At 46.6% G+C, this 21,818-nt stretch overlaps 2 protein-coding genes and 2 pseudogenes across 2 annotated transcripts; 3 read left to right on the plus strand and 1 right to left on the minus strand.

Annotated features, from left to right (window-relative positions):
- Positions 1-751: 751 nt before the first annotated feature.
- Positions 752-2,869, plus strand: LOC121835021. Its single transcript, XM_042288905.1, has 3 exons — positions 752-1,276; positions 1,358-1,813; positions 1,898-2,869. Exons 1-3 carry the CDS (start codon positions 1,266-1,268, stop codon positions 1,932-1,934), a joined length of 504 nt encoding a protein of 167 aa, XP_042144839.1. The 5' UTR covers positions 752-1,265; the 3' UTR covers positions 1,935-2,869.
- Positions 2,870-9,542: 6,673 nt separating this feature from the next.
- LOC121046552 lies at positions 9,543-10,487 on the plus strand (annotated as a pseudogene).
- Positions 10,488-18,448: 7,961 nt separating this feature from the next.
- LOC120839966 lies at positions 18,449-20,104 on the minus strand (annotated as a pseudogene).
- A 330-nt stretch (positions 20,105-20,434) lies between these two features.
- Positions 20,435-21,327, plus strand: LOC121835022 (the record flags this gene model as incomplete). Its single annotated transcript, XM_042288906.1, has 1 exon — positions 20,435-21,327. A coding segment is annotated over exon 1 (459 nt), but the record flags the coding sequence as incomplete, so codon positions are not given.
- Positions 21,328-21,818: the final 491 nt, after the last annotated feature.

Genomic DNA, 21,818 nt, shown 5'->3' on the forward strand with positions numbered 1-21,818 from the left:
AAATTTCCCCGCTAAACCTAGCGGAAAAAATATCCCCGCTAAATCTAGCGGAAAAACTTTCCCCGCTAAATCTAGCGGAAAAAATTTCCCCGCTAAATCTAGCGGAAAAAATTTCCCCGCTAAATTTCCCCGCTAAATCTAGCGGAAAACATTTCCCCGCTAAATCTAGCGGAAAAAATTTCCCCGCTAAATCTAGCGGAAAAAATTTCCCCGCTAAATCTAGCGGAAACATTTTGGTCACGTGACCCGGGGAGTCACGTGACACCCCGAGGTCACGTGACCTCTGAGGGGGGCACGTGTTTGCCCCCACGTGACCCCACCAAGGTCACGTGCCCTCGGGGGGGTCACGTGACCCCCCCCCCACCCCCCGAGAACACGTGGCCCTCAGTACCCTCCCCTCCTCCTCCTCAAGAGCTGCGCTCCAATTCGGCGTTACAGGGAGTGGTAAACGGCTTCCACTTTTTTTTTTTTGATTGGTTCATTTATGCATTGATGACTTGCAGCAAGGTATGATGCGAGACTTTACACTTCATGCCCTTCAGCTGCCACCACTTCCAGACTTTCTGGTAAGCATGGGGAAAGTTACTCTCAGTTGATACTTAAAGCTCTAATTTCGAAAAACTAGGTCCATCCCGTCTGCTTATATATATACATTCAGCCCATTTGCCCATTTGGAGGGTGCGGTAGTCGGAAAAAAAGGCAGACAAAACAAGGCCCGTTAGACCGTTTCGGTTTCAAGTTTCAGCGTGAACCTCGTGTGCTGTACATTTTAAGTTTAATTGAATATTGTTTTTTCAGCACTGCATTATTTCTGCAGCTGTTTGAGATTCGTTTTCAGTTGGTGCAGACAGGACTCTTGACACATTGTATTGCATTTCAAGAAGAAAAGAGAACGAAAGAAACTCCGTGATCAGGAGCGAGCTGCAGAAGAGGGTGAGGAAGAGGTACCACTGCCACCGAGGAATCCTTGTCCAAAACACGTGACCAGGCCTGGCACAGTATGAAGGATTGTTTGAGAAATATTATTTTAAATTATATTATTAAGTGGAGTTTGACAGAAATTCTGTTGCAAAATGTGGTGCTCTCTGCCAATGGATAGGACACAGAAAGCATAGAGGGCCATGTCGTGGAGATGCAGAAAGAACTCTGCAAGATGAGGTCCAACATGGCCTGTGTTGCAGACGAAATGACAAGAACCTTCGCCTCATAGAGACTCTGGGCAACTACTGACGCAGCCATCGTCTCCATGTACCCAGCATACCAGTATGGTACCATCGTGAGTAATATTGAGATTTGAAACTTGGGTGCCAGAGAGGGAGTGCAATTGCGTTGTTCTTGGTTTGCTTTGGTTTTCTAGCTGCAGCAGCATTTCACTGCAGCTACAACAAAAACAATCAACGACAGCCTCACAGCTGCCCTGGCAAAAAGTAGCCTCCGGATCCTGGAGGCTGCTACAGGCAAGCGTCACCTTGGCAAATTTTTTCAAAACCTCGACGGTAGGATCGCCATGGACGACGCCGGTCCATCTGAAGAAATGCAGGAAGACCAGGTATTTCCAGAGTGTTTGCCAGTCGAGGGACGCACCTCAAGAACAGGACATGAAAGAGATCCGGGAGGTCATAAATCATGACGTCATACCTCTCAAGGTCACGACGGACAGCAAGCACCTCAGCATATTTGTTGATCTGGATGTCGAAAGAGCGAGTCTGCGCTTTTCGGTAGACACAGGCTCGTCAGTGTCCATACTCGCCGAGAACGTTCATCGGCAATGGTTTTGCGATCGACTGACTCTGGCATCACCGTCTGTCACCCTGCCGGACTATTCGGGCCTCAAAATTGAAAGGGGCGAATTTTCGCCAACATTGACTACAAGAAGCATTCAACTTGCGTGCCATTTTATGTGGTGGCAAAGGGGACGACCCTCATCGGCCTAGATGCAACCTGCAATTTACAGCTTCAGATTTTTTTGAGCAACCTTGCAGTGTCTGCACACAAGAACCGATAAGGGCCCGCTTCCAGCTTTCGTTTTCCGAATAACGAGAAAGCCCTGCTCTCGGAGCAAGCTCCAAAGTACAAACTGCTTGAAAACAAGCACAGAAACAAGGCGACAGCGGAGGTGAAGGCGGAGTAGGCTGCCCTGACCGTGGAGTTCAACAGCACACTTGGGTTCAACAAGCAGGAAGAGCCACAGCTCAAGAAGTGTTGGGACAATCTGAAGACAAATAAAAAAAAAAAGAAGGCCATTGAAAACCAGAATTGCATTGCAACAGGTAAGTTACCTTTCAAAACTAGGTATGTTAAAGCAACAGTACATGCGAGCTGCTTACATTGTCACTGTGAACTCTGGAGCGAGAAACTGTCTTCAGAGCTCTGCATTTGTACTTCGTCCATATTTTCTTCCCTTCGGGGTTTACGGCATAAAGTTTTCTGTGTTCGCTACCGAAACCATAGCGACCGATTGACACTGGTACTGTGATGAGAATGGAGGTGAGAGACAGTTAGGTTACACCAGAAACTTTGCTGTTGAACACCAGACCAGGGGCCCTAAGCTGGACACTCGGCGCAAAACTCGGCGAGGCGCTGACTATTCTGAATGGCAGGCACCACGACTGACCTTGGGGCCGGAAACTCCCTAGACTCCGACGTCAACTTGGGAACCTCGATCTCGTCGGCAAAATCTCCAGACGTCATTCTGATGTCACGGGGACTTGCCGCGAGATGGAAAAGCACGCCCAGTCGGAGGGGGGCGAACAGTGGAGAGTTCGAGCGAGAAGCAAAAATGGTGGCATACGAGTTGTTGTACTTGTGGTATCGCCGACGACGGCGTTTTTTCATGCACGTCAACGCGTTCGGAATGGACGACAACGAGTTCTTCCGGCACTACCGATTGTCGAAAAACATTGTGCAGTGGCTGTGCGACGAGCTTCGGAACGACGCGGCCTTGAGGTGGCAGCGACGCGCAAGGACGGTGGAGCAGCAGGTGCTTTGCGCGCTGCGTTTCTACGCCACTGGAAGCTACCAGGGCCAAGTGGGCAGCGCCCGGCACCTTGCTGTCCACCAGGAAATCGTCAGCACATGTGTATACGCCGTGGCTACGGCCATCGTGCGCCGCCTCGGTTCCCGGAAGATCGCCTTCCCATAGATTGCCGAGGAACAGGCGGCGACGCAAGAAGCTTTCTTGCGACACAGTTCCTTGCCTGCAGTCGTCGGGTGCATCGACGGTACCTTCGCAGCAATAAAGGTGCCTTAGTTCGTAAGGTAAGACTCAGAGACGCCGTCAAAAAGCTGAAAGCTAGCACACTTCCCATCTCTTTTGTACTGACCTGCAGTGCTTGAAGTGAGGTCAGCACTCACTTGCATTCTTGCAATTCAAGTTCATGTTTTGCAAGCAAAGTTATTGCATAATAATATAGGCCCAACACCCATACAAACCGGTTTCAAGAAAGCGGCAGTCAGGCACAACCGAGAGGAATGTCGCATTGTTCACCCGCCCCATATCCGGGCGTGAACCCCCTACACTGCGCACCAAACAAAACAAACAAAACAATTACGCCAAGCGCATTTGCTCGTTGCTAATAACCATGTCATGTGTTTGCTTTCGCACTAACTTAGTTTGCTGAGACAATTTGGGAGCCACCATTCAGGCACGGATCTTGGGCGTCGGTAAAGGCTCGTCTAAAAGGAAAAGGAAGGTTGTTAGGGCCTTTGTTGTAGCCTATCTCACCAATCAGTATGAAATCTGGGCGGAAGATACACGGTGACATGAGGATCGAAGACATTATAATTACTTTTGTGCAGTAGTGGGGGCGATTTTAATGCATTTTCATAAAAGTTTATGAGCCAGCTTTGGGCACAGCCGCAAGTATACGGTGAGTGCGATCCTTGCTCTTCGCTTCATAAGTAACAAGAGTCGTCTGGCAAACTAAACACTTTCTGGGTTTTAACTAGCGAAATTTCATTTGTGGTTAACCAGTACTAAATGGGATTTGTAAAACTGAGCTAAAGATACAATCATGAGGTGCAGTGACTAAAGCCACGACTCACTGTGTTTGCCTATGCATGTACAATATCTGGTATGTCAAAAACCAAGAAAAAAGGTGCCCCAGTATCTTTTTTATTGTTCGCGAATGCCTACAGTATTGTATATATCTGGGAAGCTATAAAATCGAGAACGCATGCAGTGTATTTGATCATGACGTGGTGGCAAGAACAAAAGTGCATTGTGTGGCATTCCATCCTGATGAGATGCCTCAAATTTCGGAAAAAGTCTATTGCTGAGTGTTAGGAGCTTTCAGGAAACAGTATGGGACATCTATGAGCCTCGTACATATTGTACAGAAAACAACGAGAGAGTCAAAAGGCAATGGGGACAAAATATTCGGGAGAAAAGCCGACAAAAAAGTGAGGCCACCTGGCAAGGACTCGAGTCACTTGAGTCCTTGCCGGGCGGCTTCATTTTTGAGGATCGGCCCCGCCCCAATGGCCTTCAATGGCGAGGTATAACATTAAACCGATTTTCATTTCCAACCACTGTATGGTTTCTGTTCGCTTTGGCGCCAAGGCTCCCCAAGTATTTTGACCAAAATGGAAACTATGAAAATTTAATGTGAGGATCCTAAAGGATGAAAAGTTCTCCAAAGAAGTTTTAATGATTCTGCACAAATGCCTTGATAATCAAAATATGCACATTTTCGCCATATGGGACAGCTTCAAACAAGAGGTTAAAAACTTGGTAATTGAGCGTTCGACCCCCAACAGTATCTTACAAAAACAAACAAAAACATTGCAAACTTTATAAAACTCTTATGTTTTATGAATTAGAATGCATAAATCCAGGTACCTACAGTGATGATATTAATGTCACCAGAGCCCCACTTCAGGCATTCGAAACCAAAAAGTATCGGGGAGCCATCGTTCGTTCACACACAAAAGTTTTTGCTTGTAGAGCAAACCACAAAGCGATCTCTGGATGACGAAAGAAGATATGCGTTGTCTAAAGACATTCTAGATATTAACCGTAATGGTGTGACCATTAAGGGACCAACACTGATTGTAAAAGCATTCCATAATTACTACTCGAATATCTTTGGTAAGGCTATTCCACAGGTGGTCAAACTGATGTTCAAAACTTATCAAATATGTCTTTTCTTAACAACGACACCAAAAAGATAGAAGGCCCAATAACATTAGGTGAAGTAAAAGCCGCTATTGACTCACTTAAGACCGGTAAAACACCAAGACCCGATGGCCTCGGTGGTGAATTCTATAAAAATTTGAATAACAATTGTGCCCAGTGCTACTTAAATTTTTCCAAGACTCTTACTATTTCAAGATGCTCCCACCTTTCTTTTATGACCGTCACACCGTTCCAATACCTAAAACAAAAAAAACAATGAACTGCTTAAGTAGAAAATTACAGGCCGATTTCACTGTGCAATGTAGACTATAAGATCTTCAGCGAAGAAGAAATATGTAATATTCAACATGCTTGGAGTATATTGATTTTATAATGAGTTAAATTAGTAGTGCATCATGGAGGACCAAGCCTTTTTACTATGATTATTCAGGTGAAAACTTGTACAGTTGCAAGCGAGTGGACCTTTCAGTTCTAGGCTCACACACACGGCCAGTTTGCTTGGACCTCACAAATAAAATACAATTGTTTAATGATCCTGCATTATTCTTCAGATGACAAGGCATCTCAAATTCCGGAGCTCACAGCAAGGGGGAGAACACTGGAGGTCAGAGTGTTCTTTGTAGAAAATCTAAATAGTAAGATGCTACAAATGTACACTGGCATTTCACCATTGAGTTTTACAGCGCTTGTTAGCCTAATTGACCGTTTTGAGCTGAACTATTACAGTGGCACAAACGTGTTTAGGCTGCCACGTGTCAACCAGCTGCTGCTATGCTGAACCAAGCTGAAACTCGGGGACGACGACCTTGCCGTCCTGTCGGCGTCAGCCGCACGACTGTACACAATGTTTTCATGACATTTCTGCACGTCCTCTACAAACTATTGTTCGAGAGCATTATGGAAAAGAATTTTCCCAGAGGCTCGTACTCAGCATCAGAGATGCCAAAGTCCTTCAGGGACTTTCCCAACTGTCGGGCAAGCATCGATTGCTCAGAGATTGAAATACAAATCCCAAGAGGCAGTACTGTTTCTTAAATTGTAACCTTTTCAAACCATAAGTCGAGAAACACAGTTAAGTTGCTTGTAGCAGACGCCCCAAACGGGGCGATAATCTACACGAGCGGCTGCTACCTTGGCTCCACTAGTGACAGGGAGGTGGTGAAGGACTGCGGCATACTTGATTGGTTACAATCTTCGACATCATGCCAGGCGGGACCTCCTTAAATATTCCAGTTTTTGCGAGGGAACCGGAAGTTTACACCAGACGAAGTGTCTTACTGCAAGAAGATCGCTTCCTGCAGGGTGCACTTCGAGAAGGCCATCCAATGTGTAAAAATTTACGGAGTGCTGCGAAAGCCGCCAGCACACAAAAGGCCCCTCGCAACGAAGCTCGTGCGGGTATGTAGCTGCCTGGATAACCTGCAGAGCTTTATTATCACTCAGTAGAGGTGGCATGGCTTGCCTGCAAGTGGGGTGGCTTGATTGGAAGTTTTTTTTTTTGCAATGCTTTTTATAGATGTAGATGCTTTACAGCAGCTTTGCATGGGTGACACCATATCTGCTGTGTTAATTCACCTCCATTTTTCTGTCACTGCAAAGTATTGTCTGGTGCACCCACCACCACCACTAGAGTTTTGTGTTTGTGTCTTTCTCTTTCTAAGCTTTAAATTGTGTTTGTTTTGTATGTTCGTATATTTCGTGCATCTGGTTAATTATTTTATGTAATGTTCAATGTAGCTAGTGCATTTTATTGGGCACGTGGGATGACAGAATAGGTTCTCAGTGATAATCAATAGCTTTGAAAATTTACATCAGCTTACTGTAATGAACCAATTGTTTGGAGTTGCCTGGAGTGTCAGTTGCAGTATCGATAAAGTGGGATGAACTTTAGACGACATGTTGGTGCATATTCATAACATTTCGTTGACATGTAAAAGGGTAAGCTATTTGCTCAAAAGCGGTACAGGAATTTATTACTATAACCCGTGCGAGTTATGAGCAAGTGGTTATCGAGTATTCATGCTAACACAGTTCAACAACCAATGCCTCCTGTAGGCTGTAATATGATTAGGATGTCAGCAATGGTGGTCAGGAGGGAGCACCAACTGGTATCAGCTTGAACAACTAACATTTGGGACTAGCATGTTCAAGTGGTGAATTGCTAACTTGTTACCCTTCACAGTTTGATGATGCATGCACTGCACACTAGGCTTTACTAATGTAAACAAAAAATAACTTTTTATGAAATGGTTTTATTTTTCTTCAAGAGTGCATGAAAAATCTCTCGCCAACGTCGCCCCTAGGGGACGGTGCCAAAGCTGGGTCGGGGGCGCTGCAGGCGCGCGTCGGCGACGAACGTGCTTCACCTCGGCTCCAATAAAAATCGCCTCTAATTGCAGTTATTCAACCCGTACCCCGCAAATTTTGGCACCATCGTCTCCGCAAAGTTCAGCGGCACAAGTGGACACCAATTTCATCACGGTGGGCACATTTTTGACGAATTTCTGAGCGTGGGTAGATTTCGCTGACCGCCGCAGCGCTCGGCTTCACGGCGGCTTATCGGCGACCGGCCGCTCGGCCCGGCCAGGGGATCTCCCAGCGATGGCGGCTCCGAACACTGTGACCGGCTACGATCCTGCTTCTATGCAAGTCGTACGCATGGATACTGCTCAACTCGAGGACCTCCTACCATCCGAAGAAAAATATTTGGACGACATGGTCCGAATATGGCGATGCAAGCAGAAGCCAAAGGTTCCTAAGCTCACCGGCGCTGCCGACAAACACCAGGCGGGTGCTTGTTCCGCGCAGGCTTTGCGCGGGGGAGCAGCTAGTGTGGCCTTGAAAGGCGGAGCCCGCAAGCTCAGATGGCGGCCGCAGCAGACGCCCCGCATTGGGCGCGATGAATTCATCGTAGTGCTCAAACCACGCACAACGCTGGATCTAAAGGCGACCTTCGTTCCAGGCCAAGCCGGAGTTGCGGTACGCAACCTCATACTTGACTGTGGAGAGGTGGAACCCTCTGTATGGCCCGTGTGGGATCAAAATGTGTTAGTGTGTGGACTGAACTCAGTGCCCGCTGCCGAGAGGCTCCTCGGTGACATCATGCTGGTAGTCGGGGACCGCCAGCTCCCGTTCCGTGGACATGCCAAAGCCTCGGGTGACGTCTGCAAGGGGGTCATCAACATTGACCCCAATGATACATCGGTCTCCCTCAAGCAAAAACTCAGATGGAAGCACGGCAAGATTCTCACCGTGAGGAAACTGGGCAACACAGACGTCGCAGTGGTCACCTTTGAGGGAAAAACGGTGCCCCGTCAAATCTACTGCAGCGATCAGGGCATCCCCGTGAGACTGTATAAGGAGACGACCCCTGCTTGTCACCGCTGTGGGACGGTGGGGCACCGGGCTGACATCTGCCCGCGGCTGCAGGCGGGACGGTGCGGCCGCTGTGGCTCTCAAATAGCTCCCACATCCGAGGGCCCTGCTGAACAAAACTGCATCCCTTGTTGCCTCCTCTGCGGGGGCAATCACCTCACCGGTGCTGCCGGCTGTACCGGCAAGTATTGGAAGCCGATCAAGCCGGGGACTCCATCGACCAACGCCAGGCGGAAGTCAGTTCCCAAACAAGCTCCGCCCACCAAGGGCAAAACCAGGACATCTACCTCTACGCAGGGACAGCCCGGACAACGCACGAGAGGCGCCAAGTCCGGGACTAGGACAAAGGCGCCGACCTTCAATGCTGGGGATTTCTCTCCCTTGGAAAGCGCCCAAACAAAGGTGAGCGGTTGGGTTGGGGCTGTCCCCGGGCCTCTCTCCCCCTCCCAAACCGAAGTCGCCCTACAGAGGAAAAATGCTGAACTCCGGCGCCAAACCGAAATTCTAGCTAACAAATTTCAAGAGCTAGAGGCAAAATTGGCCAGGCTGACGGAGCCCCAGGCACAGGCCAAATCTTCGGAGCCCATGCAGCAAGCTGAGCCGGCGGACCACGATGACAGGGCCTCAGCCACGTCAGGATCGCCTACCGTCTCGCAGTGCTCGGGCCGCACACCTGTCGGGCATATGCCCCTCATTGATCACCGTCTGGAAAATTTGGAACGCACAATTGCGGACATGCCAGGCAAAATTTTGGAAAGCGTCGGAGCTTCCTTCAAGGAACTCTGGCAACAGGAGCTCCCACATGTGGTGCAGAGCATAATCCTAGCAGTGACAGACTCTGTCCTATCCACAGTAAAAAGACGGGCCAGCGTCCGATTTGAGAATAGCCGCTCTCGCTCGCATTCCCCGCGACCGGATTCGCGTAGGTGAAAGGTGTTCCCTCGTCAGACCACAGGCTCTTTAGAACACAACCCGGCTGCACCCTCCCCGGAGACGCTGTTGCCTCTTCCCGAGGCACCATCGTCTTCGGGGATTGGGCGTGCCCCCCAAAATTAAAAAAGAACACCATTCACTATGGCTAGCCGACCCCATCGGAAAGCTCGTAACAACGCTACAGTGGAGAAATTCGAGATCATACAGTGGAACTGTAGGGGCTTTCAGAGCTGGAAGAAATGGTCGCACCTTCAGCTCTACCTGCAAACTCTCGGTACCGCGCCAGCGGTCCTGGCTTTACAGAAACCCGGCGCGGAAGCTAAATATTCTGGGTATAGTACGTTCCAGGGGGGTCCTACAACGTGCCTTCTGGTGAACAACGCATATACCGCAGTCTCCGTCGTCTAGACTTGGCGACTGATTAGGAATACAGCATGGTGAGAGTCCTGCCACTAAAGCGACGTGACCCGTCAATACATATTCTCAACATTTACTGCCCCCCGCATGAGCCAAGCGTAACTTTCCACGAAATTTTCTACCGCGCACTGAAATCGGCTGACAAGGAACCTCTAGTGATTGTTGGGGACTTGAAAGCTCCCAGCCTGCATTGGGGTACAACTTTGAGAAGGCCAGAGGCCGCAAGCTGGCAGAGCTAATTTCCACACTTCGTCTTCCGCTGCTCACGGATCCGGCATGTCCCACTTGCATGGGCAATTCGGTAACTTGCGACACGTGCCCTGACCTGTCCCTCGTTAAGAACGCTAAAGATGCCGCCTGGGAGAACCTGGGGGACTCTCTCGGTAGCGATCACTGCCTTCTCCGGATCACTCTTCTGGCGAAGGTGGCTCGCAAAAAGTGGGGTAGGCCAAATTGACTAATTGGCCTAAGTTTAGGATGCAGGAGATACCTCCAGGGCCCGTTTGCTCGAAGCTGGTTAACTAACCGCGGTTAACCGGATTTCCCTACAAGGGGGAATTTTAGGTCACGTGACCTGCAGAGTAGGGACGCAGGAGTAAAATAGTACCTAGAATCAGACAATATGGCTGCCACAGCTGCTCGTCACGCTTGAGAGCATTTATTTTTACGAAGATGCGTCATCTTCGTGCCATGAAAAGTAATGTCGACAGAGTGTCTACAGTTGCAGTCGACGGCAGCTCACCAAGCGCCCGACGGCGAGCGTGCTGTGGGAACTGGGCTACGCTTGATTGGTCATGTCAAGTTCGAATAAGATCACGCATCGTCCTCTGAAGTGGACTTGTTTCAATGAATGCTGCAGTCAGCGGGACCTTCAAAATATATTACCTAAGTGGGTGCTGTGATGTTTCACGAGAAAGTTACGAGATCGTACCGCTGTCAAAATGTCATGTCAGCAGATCTTGCGTTGTAATCATAGTCCAGCTTTCTTTTTTTTCACAATTAAAACCTACCCCGAGCCACAATCGCGTGGTAGTGAAACAAATCTCTCTCCGAAAAACTGCCTCTAATCGCGGAGTTTTGTTTATAGTAAGTACAGTTCGCCGTGTACTGTATTTGCAGCGTATCCACAACACCGACGACCCCCTTGCAGCGGGAGACGGGTCAACGAAGGCAAGATGTAAACTAAAAACTTTCCTCAAAAGCAAAGATCCGTTGCCTCAATAGAAGCTGCCGGCACGAATACCGGCACGGCATTCGATCAATTTTCGGTATTGTCGTCTGCAAACTTCTACAGCTGGGAAATAAACAAAGCTTCTATCGTGAAAGAAAGGTGCATATTTTTTCTTTCGCTTGTCTGTCTTCAATTTGTTTTGTTTTCGGATAACTAGATGTCTTGTTAGGATTATAGAGACATAATTACGTAGCAGACGACCCCAAACAATCTGAAATCGAAAATGAGTAAGGCGAATTCTAGCATCACCATGAAACGGCAGAGGGATTGGACACTGGATGAACAATTAGAACTTATTCGGGCAGTGGGGTAGCGGAAATATCAAATTATGGGGAAGTTCAGTGCTACGATCACGACCCAAACAAAATGACAGGCATGGATGGAAATTTACAGAGCCATGGGCTGTTTGCGCGCCCCAGACTAACTACAGCAATGCTGGAAAACCTTCTAAGAAAGACGAGACAACTTTACAGCTTATTCAAGAAGCAGGAACAGCGCACAAGTAAGTTAATTGTGCTCTTAAGTTAAAAAGATATTGCACTGCTTTAGTGATAATATATGAGCAACCAAACTTAGAAACGTGAATGTGGACATTTGTATATTCGTGCACCTTTGCCCTCTGCTGGGAGTCGACTTGTCACCTTTTAAGAACAGCAGTAAAAGCAGTGTTACAGCATCAGAAGACAATTTATTCCAGTTCATGTGCAAGTTCTGCACAGGCTGTATGGGACTCGTAAAACAATTCAGTGGAAGACCCAAAACTTTGCACACAATATTAAAACAGATTTTTAGAGAGCACAATGGTCGAGGCCGACAGGCCAAACTGTAAGAAAGTAGAAATTGCTTGATAACACAGTCCACAGTTTCAGCAATGTTATCTCACAATTAATGAACTTTTAAAAGAATGTCTCATGCAGTATTTGTTTATTTTGATTTTCCCATGAAAGTCCCATTTACATACTTGGTTGAACAGTGAACCCCACCTCCTCATTTTTTGCTTGTGATTCGACTAAGTAGTAGTCGAGACGAAATCACAATGCCTTAATTCATAGGTACTGGGCCAAACCTTCATGTCCTGACGCCCCTCGTAGAAGCCGTCCTCGAATTGATCGGCGAGGACTCGCCCAATCTCTGCAGGTTGGAGGCCACCATAGGTGACACGGAAGAGTAGGTTGAAGCGATATCCTATATCACTGGCTACGCGCCAGCATATCGCTGCGTCATACTGCCTGGGCAGACAGTATAAAAGAATTGAAAAAAATAAACGGGGGCTTTTTGGCTTTGCACAGACAACGTGCTGTTCGTTCCTTCGTGGCTTCCGCCGAAACGCGACATAGGTGAATGGTTCCTAGACTCGATTGTGTGACGAGTAAATGATGCTAAGGAACCGGTCATAGTAAAGCAGAACTGTAGCTCCAGACGAGGTTCTAAAAGACGAGGCAAATGTTGATAACAAGATGGGCATACTGCCATTTGAATAGCATTACTGCCGAGTACTTTTAAATAAAGACCAGAGGCCGGATTCTCGAAATTTTCTTACGACAAAAAAAATTTGTAAATTCATCTTACAACAAAGTTACGAACTTCTCAGCATTCCCGAAGCAAAATGTTCTCAAGTTTTGCAAAAGTTTCAATGAAATCCGTAACTTGCGCAAAGCTTGCAAACTTTGTGCTTCGGGAATACTTAAAAATTCGGAAATTTGTCGTAAGATAAAGTTACTAACTTTTTTGTTGTAAGAAAGCTCCGGGAATCTGGCTTCAGTTTTATTTCAACCACAAAAGCTCAAAGGCGGCTTGAAATATAAGTCACGAAACCGTCTTCCAGAGAGCACTCCAAGATCTGACGAGGCACAGCGCTACCACATTTCTAATTATATTCAACAAGGCTGAAAGCGTATCACCAAAGCTACAAGTTTATGAAATAAGCCGGCATGCAATGACAAATCAGGTGGTAAAGCTGTTTACCATCATGTTATAAAAATTAAATGCAACAAAGTGGCAATGGCTTTTTTGTTTATGCTAACTGCAGCAGGCTTTCAACATGTAAATTAAAAGATCACACACAGTACAACAATCCTGTTGCTAGTTTTACCAACTTAGGAAAATGGGCTCAAACACTACCTTCATTCTGGTTGGGAAGTTAACTACCCCAATGATGGTAACCTGTGTGAGTAAAATCAATGCCAGTGAAGCTATGTGCTGTAATGTTTGAAGTTGTCCTATCAATATGCAGTGCAGTCAGAGAACCAGTTTGGTTTCCGACAAAATCGATCCGCGGAAATGGCACTCGGTCAGCAAAAAGAAATAATAATCAACGCATTTGAAGAAAAACATTTAGTGCTTGGAATATATGTAGATTTCTCTAAAGCATTTGACTTACTCAACCATAACGTGCTAACATATAAGCTTAATCATTATGGGATCAGGGGCGTAAGTTTATCACTTCTTCACTCCTACCTAATGCACCGTAATCAGATGGTGTCACATAATTACTTCTCATCAGAGCTAAAGAAACTGTCATCTGGTGTACCGCAAGGTAGTATTTTAGGCCCTCTGTTATTTTTGATATATGTTAATGATATTTTTTATGCTCCCCTTTCAGTAAATATTATTGCCTATGCTGATGATCTTACAATGCTCGTAACAGGAAAAACGGTTGGCGAGTTGTCTGCATGTGGCAATCAATTCCTTTCATACTTGCACCAATGGTCCGAATAAAATCACCTGAAGGTTAATACTAACAAAACTAAAGCTATAATATTTCGAACTAAGAATAAAGTAATATCTGAAGATATCCAACTTCTACTAGGACAAAGCAGGATCAATATCGTACCAACGATGAAATGCTTAGGCGTTGTGTTTTCCGAGACGCTAAACTGGGATGCACAGATTCAACATACACGCATGAAAATGAACAAGATAATTGGTGTACTGTGTCGCCATAGATACTCGCTTCCGACAAGTGTTAAAATCCTCATTTATAATGCCTTTTTACTACCTATTATTACTTACTGTCATATCATCTGGGGAACAACCACAAAACAAAATAAACTCAAATTATTTCTTGCGCAAAAAAGGGCAGTAAGGCTGATTGCGAATGTCTCATGGTGCACGCATACCGAACAATATTTTTTCAAGTTCAGTATTATTAAGTCAACCTCTCTTTATGCTTTCAAATTGTTGTGTTTGTATAAGAGGGCTGCCGCGACTAACAATGATGTCCTGTTAAGTATGTTTAAACTCAATCGCCACACACCCGCATATAACATACGTCACAACATTGCTTGGTCATTGCCATTTTGCCGCACATCTTATCGCGCCCAATCATTATGTTATAACTTACCGCTTTATCTCAACATTCTTTTGCATAATAATATTTCTATAGAAACAACCCCCAAGAAAAAATTGATCGATGTCCTTCATCTGTTAGATCTACATTTTGTGTAAGAATTGTGTAACTGTTCCTTTCACTGAAATGTGCATAGTGCCCCATTACGTTGAATGTGTCAGTGTACTTTTTTTTTGGAAATGTTCTGTTCCTGCCCACTGCTGTCGTGTGTAGGGGCGCAGGGGGCCCTCAAGCTGCACCACGCAGCTTTTTCCCTTGCGTCCCATCTCACAATGTAAAGTTGAGAGATAGATAAATTCAAATTCAAAATTCAAATTCAAAATTCAATATGGTTTGACTGGACATGTGACCACTAAATTTATGAACTCTTAATCACATAGCTACACAGCTGCATTCTAACCTTTAGCAGTGAGTGCATGCACACATGCATGCAAATGCTCTTCACAACCAAATGCGCATTTTCCCACACCATGTATTGGGCAATTGTGCAAGAAGTAACAACACTGTGCTCTGACCTCAAGCCTGCACGTGAGTGTATAAACCAACTTAGCTAGCAAACTTTGTCATCTGCACCAACACGTATGAATGAATTTCGGCGCACCATCGGCATCTTTATCAGGGTTACAAACTTTGCACAGTGTTTTCTCTTTGCCCATCCTGACAAGAACAAAACCTGACCACTTTTTACACATGCATTTGTCGCGGTGACAGCTCCGGGGGAATAGATCCACAGCCCGGTCCTTGTGGGTGCGGAGCAAGTGCGGCAGTGCTGCACGAGCGTCTGCCGCAGGAGGCGGTGCAGCGGGCTCCAACAAATGTGCCGTACAGCCGACGTTGGTGCCGGGAGGCATCACAGCGCTTCTTGCCGGAGACGGAAAGGCAGCAGCAGCTGGAGGGAGCAAGTCTCCTGCTGGAGAAGGAATGCACACAAAGGGTTAAGCAAGCTGCCACGGCAACAATTGCAGCAGCAACTGCTGCAGGGGAGTTCCACCAGCAGTAAAAAAAATTACTAGAGGACGAAAAAAGTTTAATTCAACTGGAAACACAGCGTGCAGAGTTGGAAATCAAATTGTTAAAAAAACAATTAGGAGAAGAGTAAACATTGACGTATTATGCTGTTTTTAATTTTCATTTTGACTGCATTTGTTTACATATGACAAAGGCAACACAACTGCTGAGAAATAAAATCCATTTTACTTGCAACTGTCAATATATTTCTGGATTCAGATCAGCTATACTCCGTCTCGTGCTACAATGGGCTAAAGCCGAATGCTACAGGCCGCCGGGTCCAATCACGAGCCTCTTTGAAACCTTGTGGTATATTTGCTCTAAACATATCAACGCGCCAAGACATGTCATGCGGAGCCAAGTTTTTCCATCTGCTTATCGAGAACTAAAAGCGGCTCCGCCTGCTTGCCAGGTTTTTGCTCTAGTTCCTTGTCACTGCACAAATAGTTACAACGCTCAAGGAATCTCGACTGCTGATTCATTTGTGTGTGCTTTGTCCGTACCATCATCAGCCTCGTATGCACCTCGGTTGCCGCTAGGAATAAAAGCCTGCCTTGCATGTACTCATCGGAAGATCATCTGGCTAATTTTATCATTTGCCTAATTTATCTTCGTATCTCCCTGAACCATAGGCTAGAGTACTCGTGTTCCCGCTGCGCCGGGGCAATCGGCAGCAGTGGTCAAGCGTAATCTGAGGGGACAGCGTGCAGCGTAGGTGAAAATTCCTCTCTCTTCCAACCTAATGCAGTAGCAACATTTGGTATTCAAACATCCGATCAATTATAAACAGGCTGCATGAGCTAAACACAGTACTCGAGCCAGAAGACGTGCGACGGCCAGTGCGCCGTCTTTGTGCGATACATCTCAACTTCCCGTGGACGTGGGGATGCTGTCCTTGTGCAATTTTCACATCGCTTTGGCAGTGCCAAACCTTGAGTGGGGTTCCCGAAAGGTCATATTCGTTTATTCATGTACTTCCCGTACAAAGCTGGTTCTCGTGAGCGTTTCTATTCCCCCCAAAGCACGCACTCATTGCTGCTTAAAGCATCCACCGATAAGATTTCTGGACAATCGACAATCCTTCACACAGTAGACACAAGGTGACATTACAAGCTACCAAACGCAATAAACTGCCATTATTCCAAGTGCAGTTTACTTCAATATATTCATGAAATTCTGTAACAGGAATCTCAATAACATGGACACATGCTTCCGGGCTATAGGGCCGTCATTTGCTTCAGTCTTAAGAGGTTCTTTGCTCACCAGGCTGAAATCTTGCTTACTTCAGAGTTTCCTGACACTATGCTCACTTTCTATTTGTAAGTGCTGAAATTAAATGATACAGATTTACTATGCATCTCACAAGACAGGTTTTATTATCCTCCCAAACATGGTGTCACATAATGCACCTGCAAGGAACAAATGCGACCGCTGCTTGAATCGCATCTTGAATGAGCAATAGACGCACCAACCAGTCTTAGGTAATCCACCCTCCAACTTCTCAAAACAGTTGAAATGTTTGCGAAATATGGCATTCATATTTATGAAACTAAATATCATGTACATTTACTTCACCAATATAAAATAGTGTGTTATCACAACAGAGAACCACATGCGTAAGATTGGTGTTCTTCATACTTGGCATATCGAAATTTCTTTTGCGCACTTTTTTGCAATGCGGAGGCAAGCTTTTGTGAGCTGGTGCTTTGCCCGGCAGCCTTCGGGTGAGATGGAATATAGCTAAAGCTTGTACAGCATGTTAAAGTTTTATATATCAACACTCTATCACAGAAGATGATAAGTAGTAGAAGGTAATGTTTGACGACTTTACATCATTGGGGTACCTTGCCAGTACAATGCACTGGTACTCAAGACCATGCAAAGCAGCATGTGCAATATATTGGTATACTTTCGCTCAACCGACGAACTGGCTGATGATGGCGTCCCGAGCCTCATTGCTTTCGTCACGGCCCGCTGCCACGGGCTCGACGGGAACCTCTTTGGGGAGGACAGCTCTTGGCATGCTGCAGGGTTATGTCTTGGCCAGGTTGTGCAGGACACAGCAGGCGACAGTGATGTCGCAGCATCTCTCTGGCTGCATCCTCGACTCAGCATGGAGGCAATGGAACCTCCGCTTGAGCTGGCCTATCGTCCTGCACAGTGTATAAATAGGGCAATATCTGTTATCCTTTTGAAGTGGTTTAACAAGAATATCTAATGAAGTCGGCATGAGATCTCTATACCGCTCCAGCCCATTGAAAACATGGTATTATGCCTAATATTTTATATTTTTGCTGGAATATTTTAACATAGTAATGATATGCAGATTTTGTTAAAGATATCAGTGATATGATTGGTCTGAGTCATTTTGGAGCAGCTCTTGGAGCAGTCAAAAGTCAATTATGAAGCAACAAAAAGAACTTCTGTAGCATAAGCGCAGATTCATTTTTATTCATACCAATGCAAACACTACATCAAGATTAATTTGTCAGCCTGTCCAACTAAAGGGCAAAGTCAACATTGCCTTCTCACATACGTTCAAACCTTTGTTAGCATCAACTGCACAGCAGGAGTCCCTCAAACACAAAACTATAGCGTTCATTTGTGTGGAGAAGCACCATGACAGGATGACAAGGTGAGTGATGAAGGACAGCACAAACTGCTTTAAATGGTTAACTGCTATTGTTTGAAATGCATAAACAGCTAGTAAAAACCTGTAGGTTAATAAACCCAGTCATACAGAAGGATATCTTTCAGAGAAGTTCTAACTTCTATTCTGGAGTTCAAACAGAGAGCAAATGAAATATAACAATTAATGTGACATATAGAGTTAACTGGCTAATGGTTGAATTTTGTGAATTGACTTACTTCATTCCCACAAAGCTGGCTAACCTTAGCAACAAATGTAAAGCTCAGGCACAACCACATGAAAAAGTTTAGGTGCCTCAAGGTGCCAAAACACTGAATTGTCGAACCAGGACGCATAGTTTGGCTTTATTTACCGCTCCACGATGCTCCTCGTTGTGCTATGCAATGTATTGTAGGCGACCTCCACTGCTGATGACGGAGACAGGAATGGCGTCATCAGCCATGGCTTGCAGGTGTAGCCGCTGTCTCCAAGGAGTAGACCATCGTAAACACCATCAGCCAGCTTGCCTGACAACGAGCCCTCGGTGAATATCCTAGAGTCGTGGGTGCTTCCAGGCCATTTAGCAACCACATTGCGGATACGGTAAAAGATGTCAACCACTAACTGTACATTTATCGAATGGTACAGATGGCGGTTAACGTACACCTCCTCATGCACTTGTGGTGCCTGTATGCAAATGTGAGTGCCATCAACAGCACCCACGACCGAAGGAAACCCACCAATCTCAAAAAATGCCTGTTGTAAGGCATGACCCTCAGCTTCACCTGGCCACCTGCATTGTAGATGGATTTGAGTCAATCTGTAGCACTATGACACTAACAGTGATGATTTTGTTGTTATGATAACATGCTTAAAAATAACATAGCTATCATTCATCTTCATCAATAGTGAGCAATAAAAATCTTGTCTGGACAATGACAGTACTCAGTAGCCGCAAGACTAGCTCAATAGCACCAACTGCATAGTTGGAAGTGCAGAAACCAGGCTGTTTGCAAATGGTTATCAAAACCAACGCGCTCACGTCCAACTATGACTCCTACTTTATTTGTAGTTTAGTTGAATTTGCACCTGCACCAATAATAGGTACTAAGGGAGTCATTTTGTACACTCCAGTTGGTTTGTGTAATTTTACTGCCCAGTTCATTGGTCTGGATGTCACGCTCATAACCAAAGAACCAATATCGAGTGCTGAAGCAACACTTTTAATGTTTCTTTAGGGAGGCACCAGAATACGTGGGGATCAATGTGCTGGCAGATATTCAGGCTAGCAAGCCTACAGCTAAGGAAACAAAAACAAAAGGGTCATTACGCAGGTGGTGTGCCGTAAATAAGTTGCAGAATAGGTGTGCTCAGAAGACCACCTTCAACAAATGAAGGTGTTTCAGCGAACACAATTCACGCACCAAAATTTCTATACAAAGGGTTTCTGAAATAATGGTGATTGCTCATCGAGCAATCTAGGCCCAGGCATTTTTTCTCGGAAAACTAGCCTGCACATGTGCCCAGTATCGGGACGCGCCAGGAGATGCTCCAGCTAGACCACTTACCCCATGAAGTCTCGGGCACGACGTGCCAAGCCCAGAGTCACCCGCCTCACAGTCCGCGAAGCAGTGGAGACGTGCACACGCATGTAGTCCCCTGCGGTAATGAGGAAGTTCCCCGTGGCGTAGAACTGTAGGGCGACAATGACCTGCTGCTCTGCAGAGAGGGCACGGCTGCGACACGTCGGCCGCTCCAAGTCCGGGCGCAGTGTGTCGGCGAGGAACACAATGCCCGCACGACCGAATTGAAAGCGCTCCTGCAGTTCGTCCTCGTCGATGCTCCTCCAACTCCTCCAGAGGGTTCAAGCGGTCACGGAACACACGCTGCCGTCCCATCATCACAACAGCGTACTGGGCGAACACGCGCTCTCATCGATGTCGGCGTCGCGTCACAGTCGACATTGCGTCCCTTATCTTCGCCAATCTGTCCGCAAATCAGTTGTCAGTCAGTCCGGTAGTCAGTCGGCGGGCGAGTAGGAGGGTCGGTTGGGCAAACGGCAGAGAAGACAAACAGTGATAATCAGCTGATAACTAAAGCGCGGGAAACGTGCGTCGCAAAATACGGAGAACAAAACAACGAATCTGAAGACCGTTTCCAGATACGAATTCAACGCTGCAAACTTAAGCTGTGTTTGGCGACACAATAGATAAAACAGGATATTTATTATTTTTTAAACTACATATATATTTTCTGCATAAAATAAAACACTCTGATAAGATGTTTTTATTTTTCTTAATAAAGACAAAACTAGCGAAAAAGTTTCTTAAAAGGCTGTTTGCTTCGACTGGCAGGTGGCAGGTGCTACCGCATAATAATAAAACACGGAAAAATTGCGCCTTAAGTTTTTGTCGAACGCGGCTAGGTACTCGGAAGTACCTAGGTAAGGAAACGCGGTTAACTTTTAACCGCGGTTAGAGTTAACCAGCTTCGAGCAAACGGGCCCAGTGCTCTTTTCTGGCGGCTATGCGGAGTGGGCAAAGCAATTGGACATAATACAGCAACAACTCGTTACGACATTTCAGACTACCGAAGCGATCCCCGCCGTGGATAATCACCTCCTGCACCTGTGGGAGGCACGCCGGAGTCTTACCAAAAGGTGGAAGAAGCAAAAGCTAAACCGCAAGCTTAAGGATCGCATTAACGAACTCACGGAGCAGGCTGCAGCGTATGCTGCCCAGCTCACTGACTCAAATTGGATAGAAAAGTGTAATTCGGCAGCGAGTCAGATGAGCTCGAGAGGGACGTGGCGCCTCTTTCGCAGCCTCATTGACCCCACTCAGACGAGAGGGGAGACGCAACGACAGCTCCGGCGGGCTTTGCACAGGTACCAAGGCACGACAGCTCAACTCGCCTTGTGTGACAGGTATCTTCGTCACATAGAGGACCCGATTGGGCCCGAGTACGAATACGCGGGAAGGCCTAATCCAGACATTGACGCCCCTTTTACGTTGCACGACCTTAGGGTGGCTTTAGCTCAGGTGCGCAGAGGTTTGGCTCCGGGCCGTGATCGCATAACAGTAACACTACTTACGAATCTTCCGGACTCTGCTTACCTCCACTTGCTAGAGTACATTAATCAGACCTGGGATGGGCGTCCACTCCCCCCCGACTGGAAGACCTCCCTGGTCACATTCATTCCTAAGCCAGCCAAGAAGGTAAATACAGACAACCAGAGGCCCATCTCACTGACCTCATGTGCGGGGAAACTTATGGAGACGATGGTCCGGGATTAACTCTCTCCGTACATGGAGGCTAAGGGCATCTTTGCAGACAGTGTGTTTGGGTTCCGCCCGCATGTCTGCACAGGACGTCCTCCTCCAAATACACCACGACATAATACAACCCACTGCCATGCGCCACAACGATAACGTCATCCTTGCCCTCGATCTTAAGGGGGCCTTTGACAACGTTCGCCATGGCAGCATTCTGGCAAACCTGAGCACCACGGATTGTGGACACAAGGCCTTCACCTACCTAAGAGACTTTCTCTCGAAGCGTCAAGCCCTGCTCAAGATCGAGGACGATGAATATGGCCCATACACCATGCGCACACGGGGCACTCCCCAAGGAGCGTTCTTGTCGCCGCTCCTTTTCAATATTGCCATGATGTGGCTTACACATTTATTGGCCCAGGTGGAAGGCATCCAACACTCACTTTACGCGGATGATATAACAA

Source organism: Ixodes scapularis, unplaced genomic scaffold, assembly GCF_016920785.2.
Source record: "Ixodes scapularis isolate PalLabHiFi unplaced genomic scaffold, ASM1692078v2 PGA_scaffold11__112_contigs__length_91849675, whole genome shotgun sequence".
Lineage (NCBI taxonomy): Eukaryota > Metazoa > Arthropoda > Arachnida > Ixodida > Ixodidae > Ixodes > Ixodes scapularis.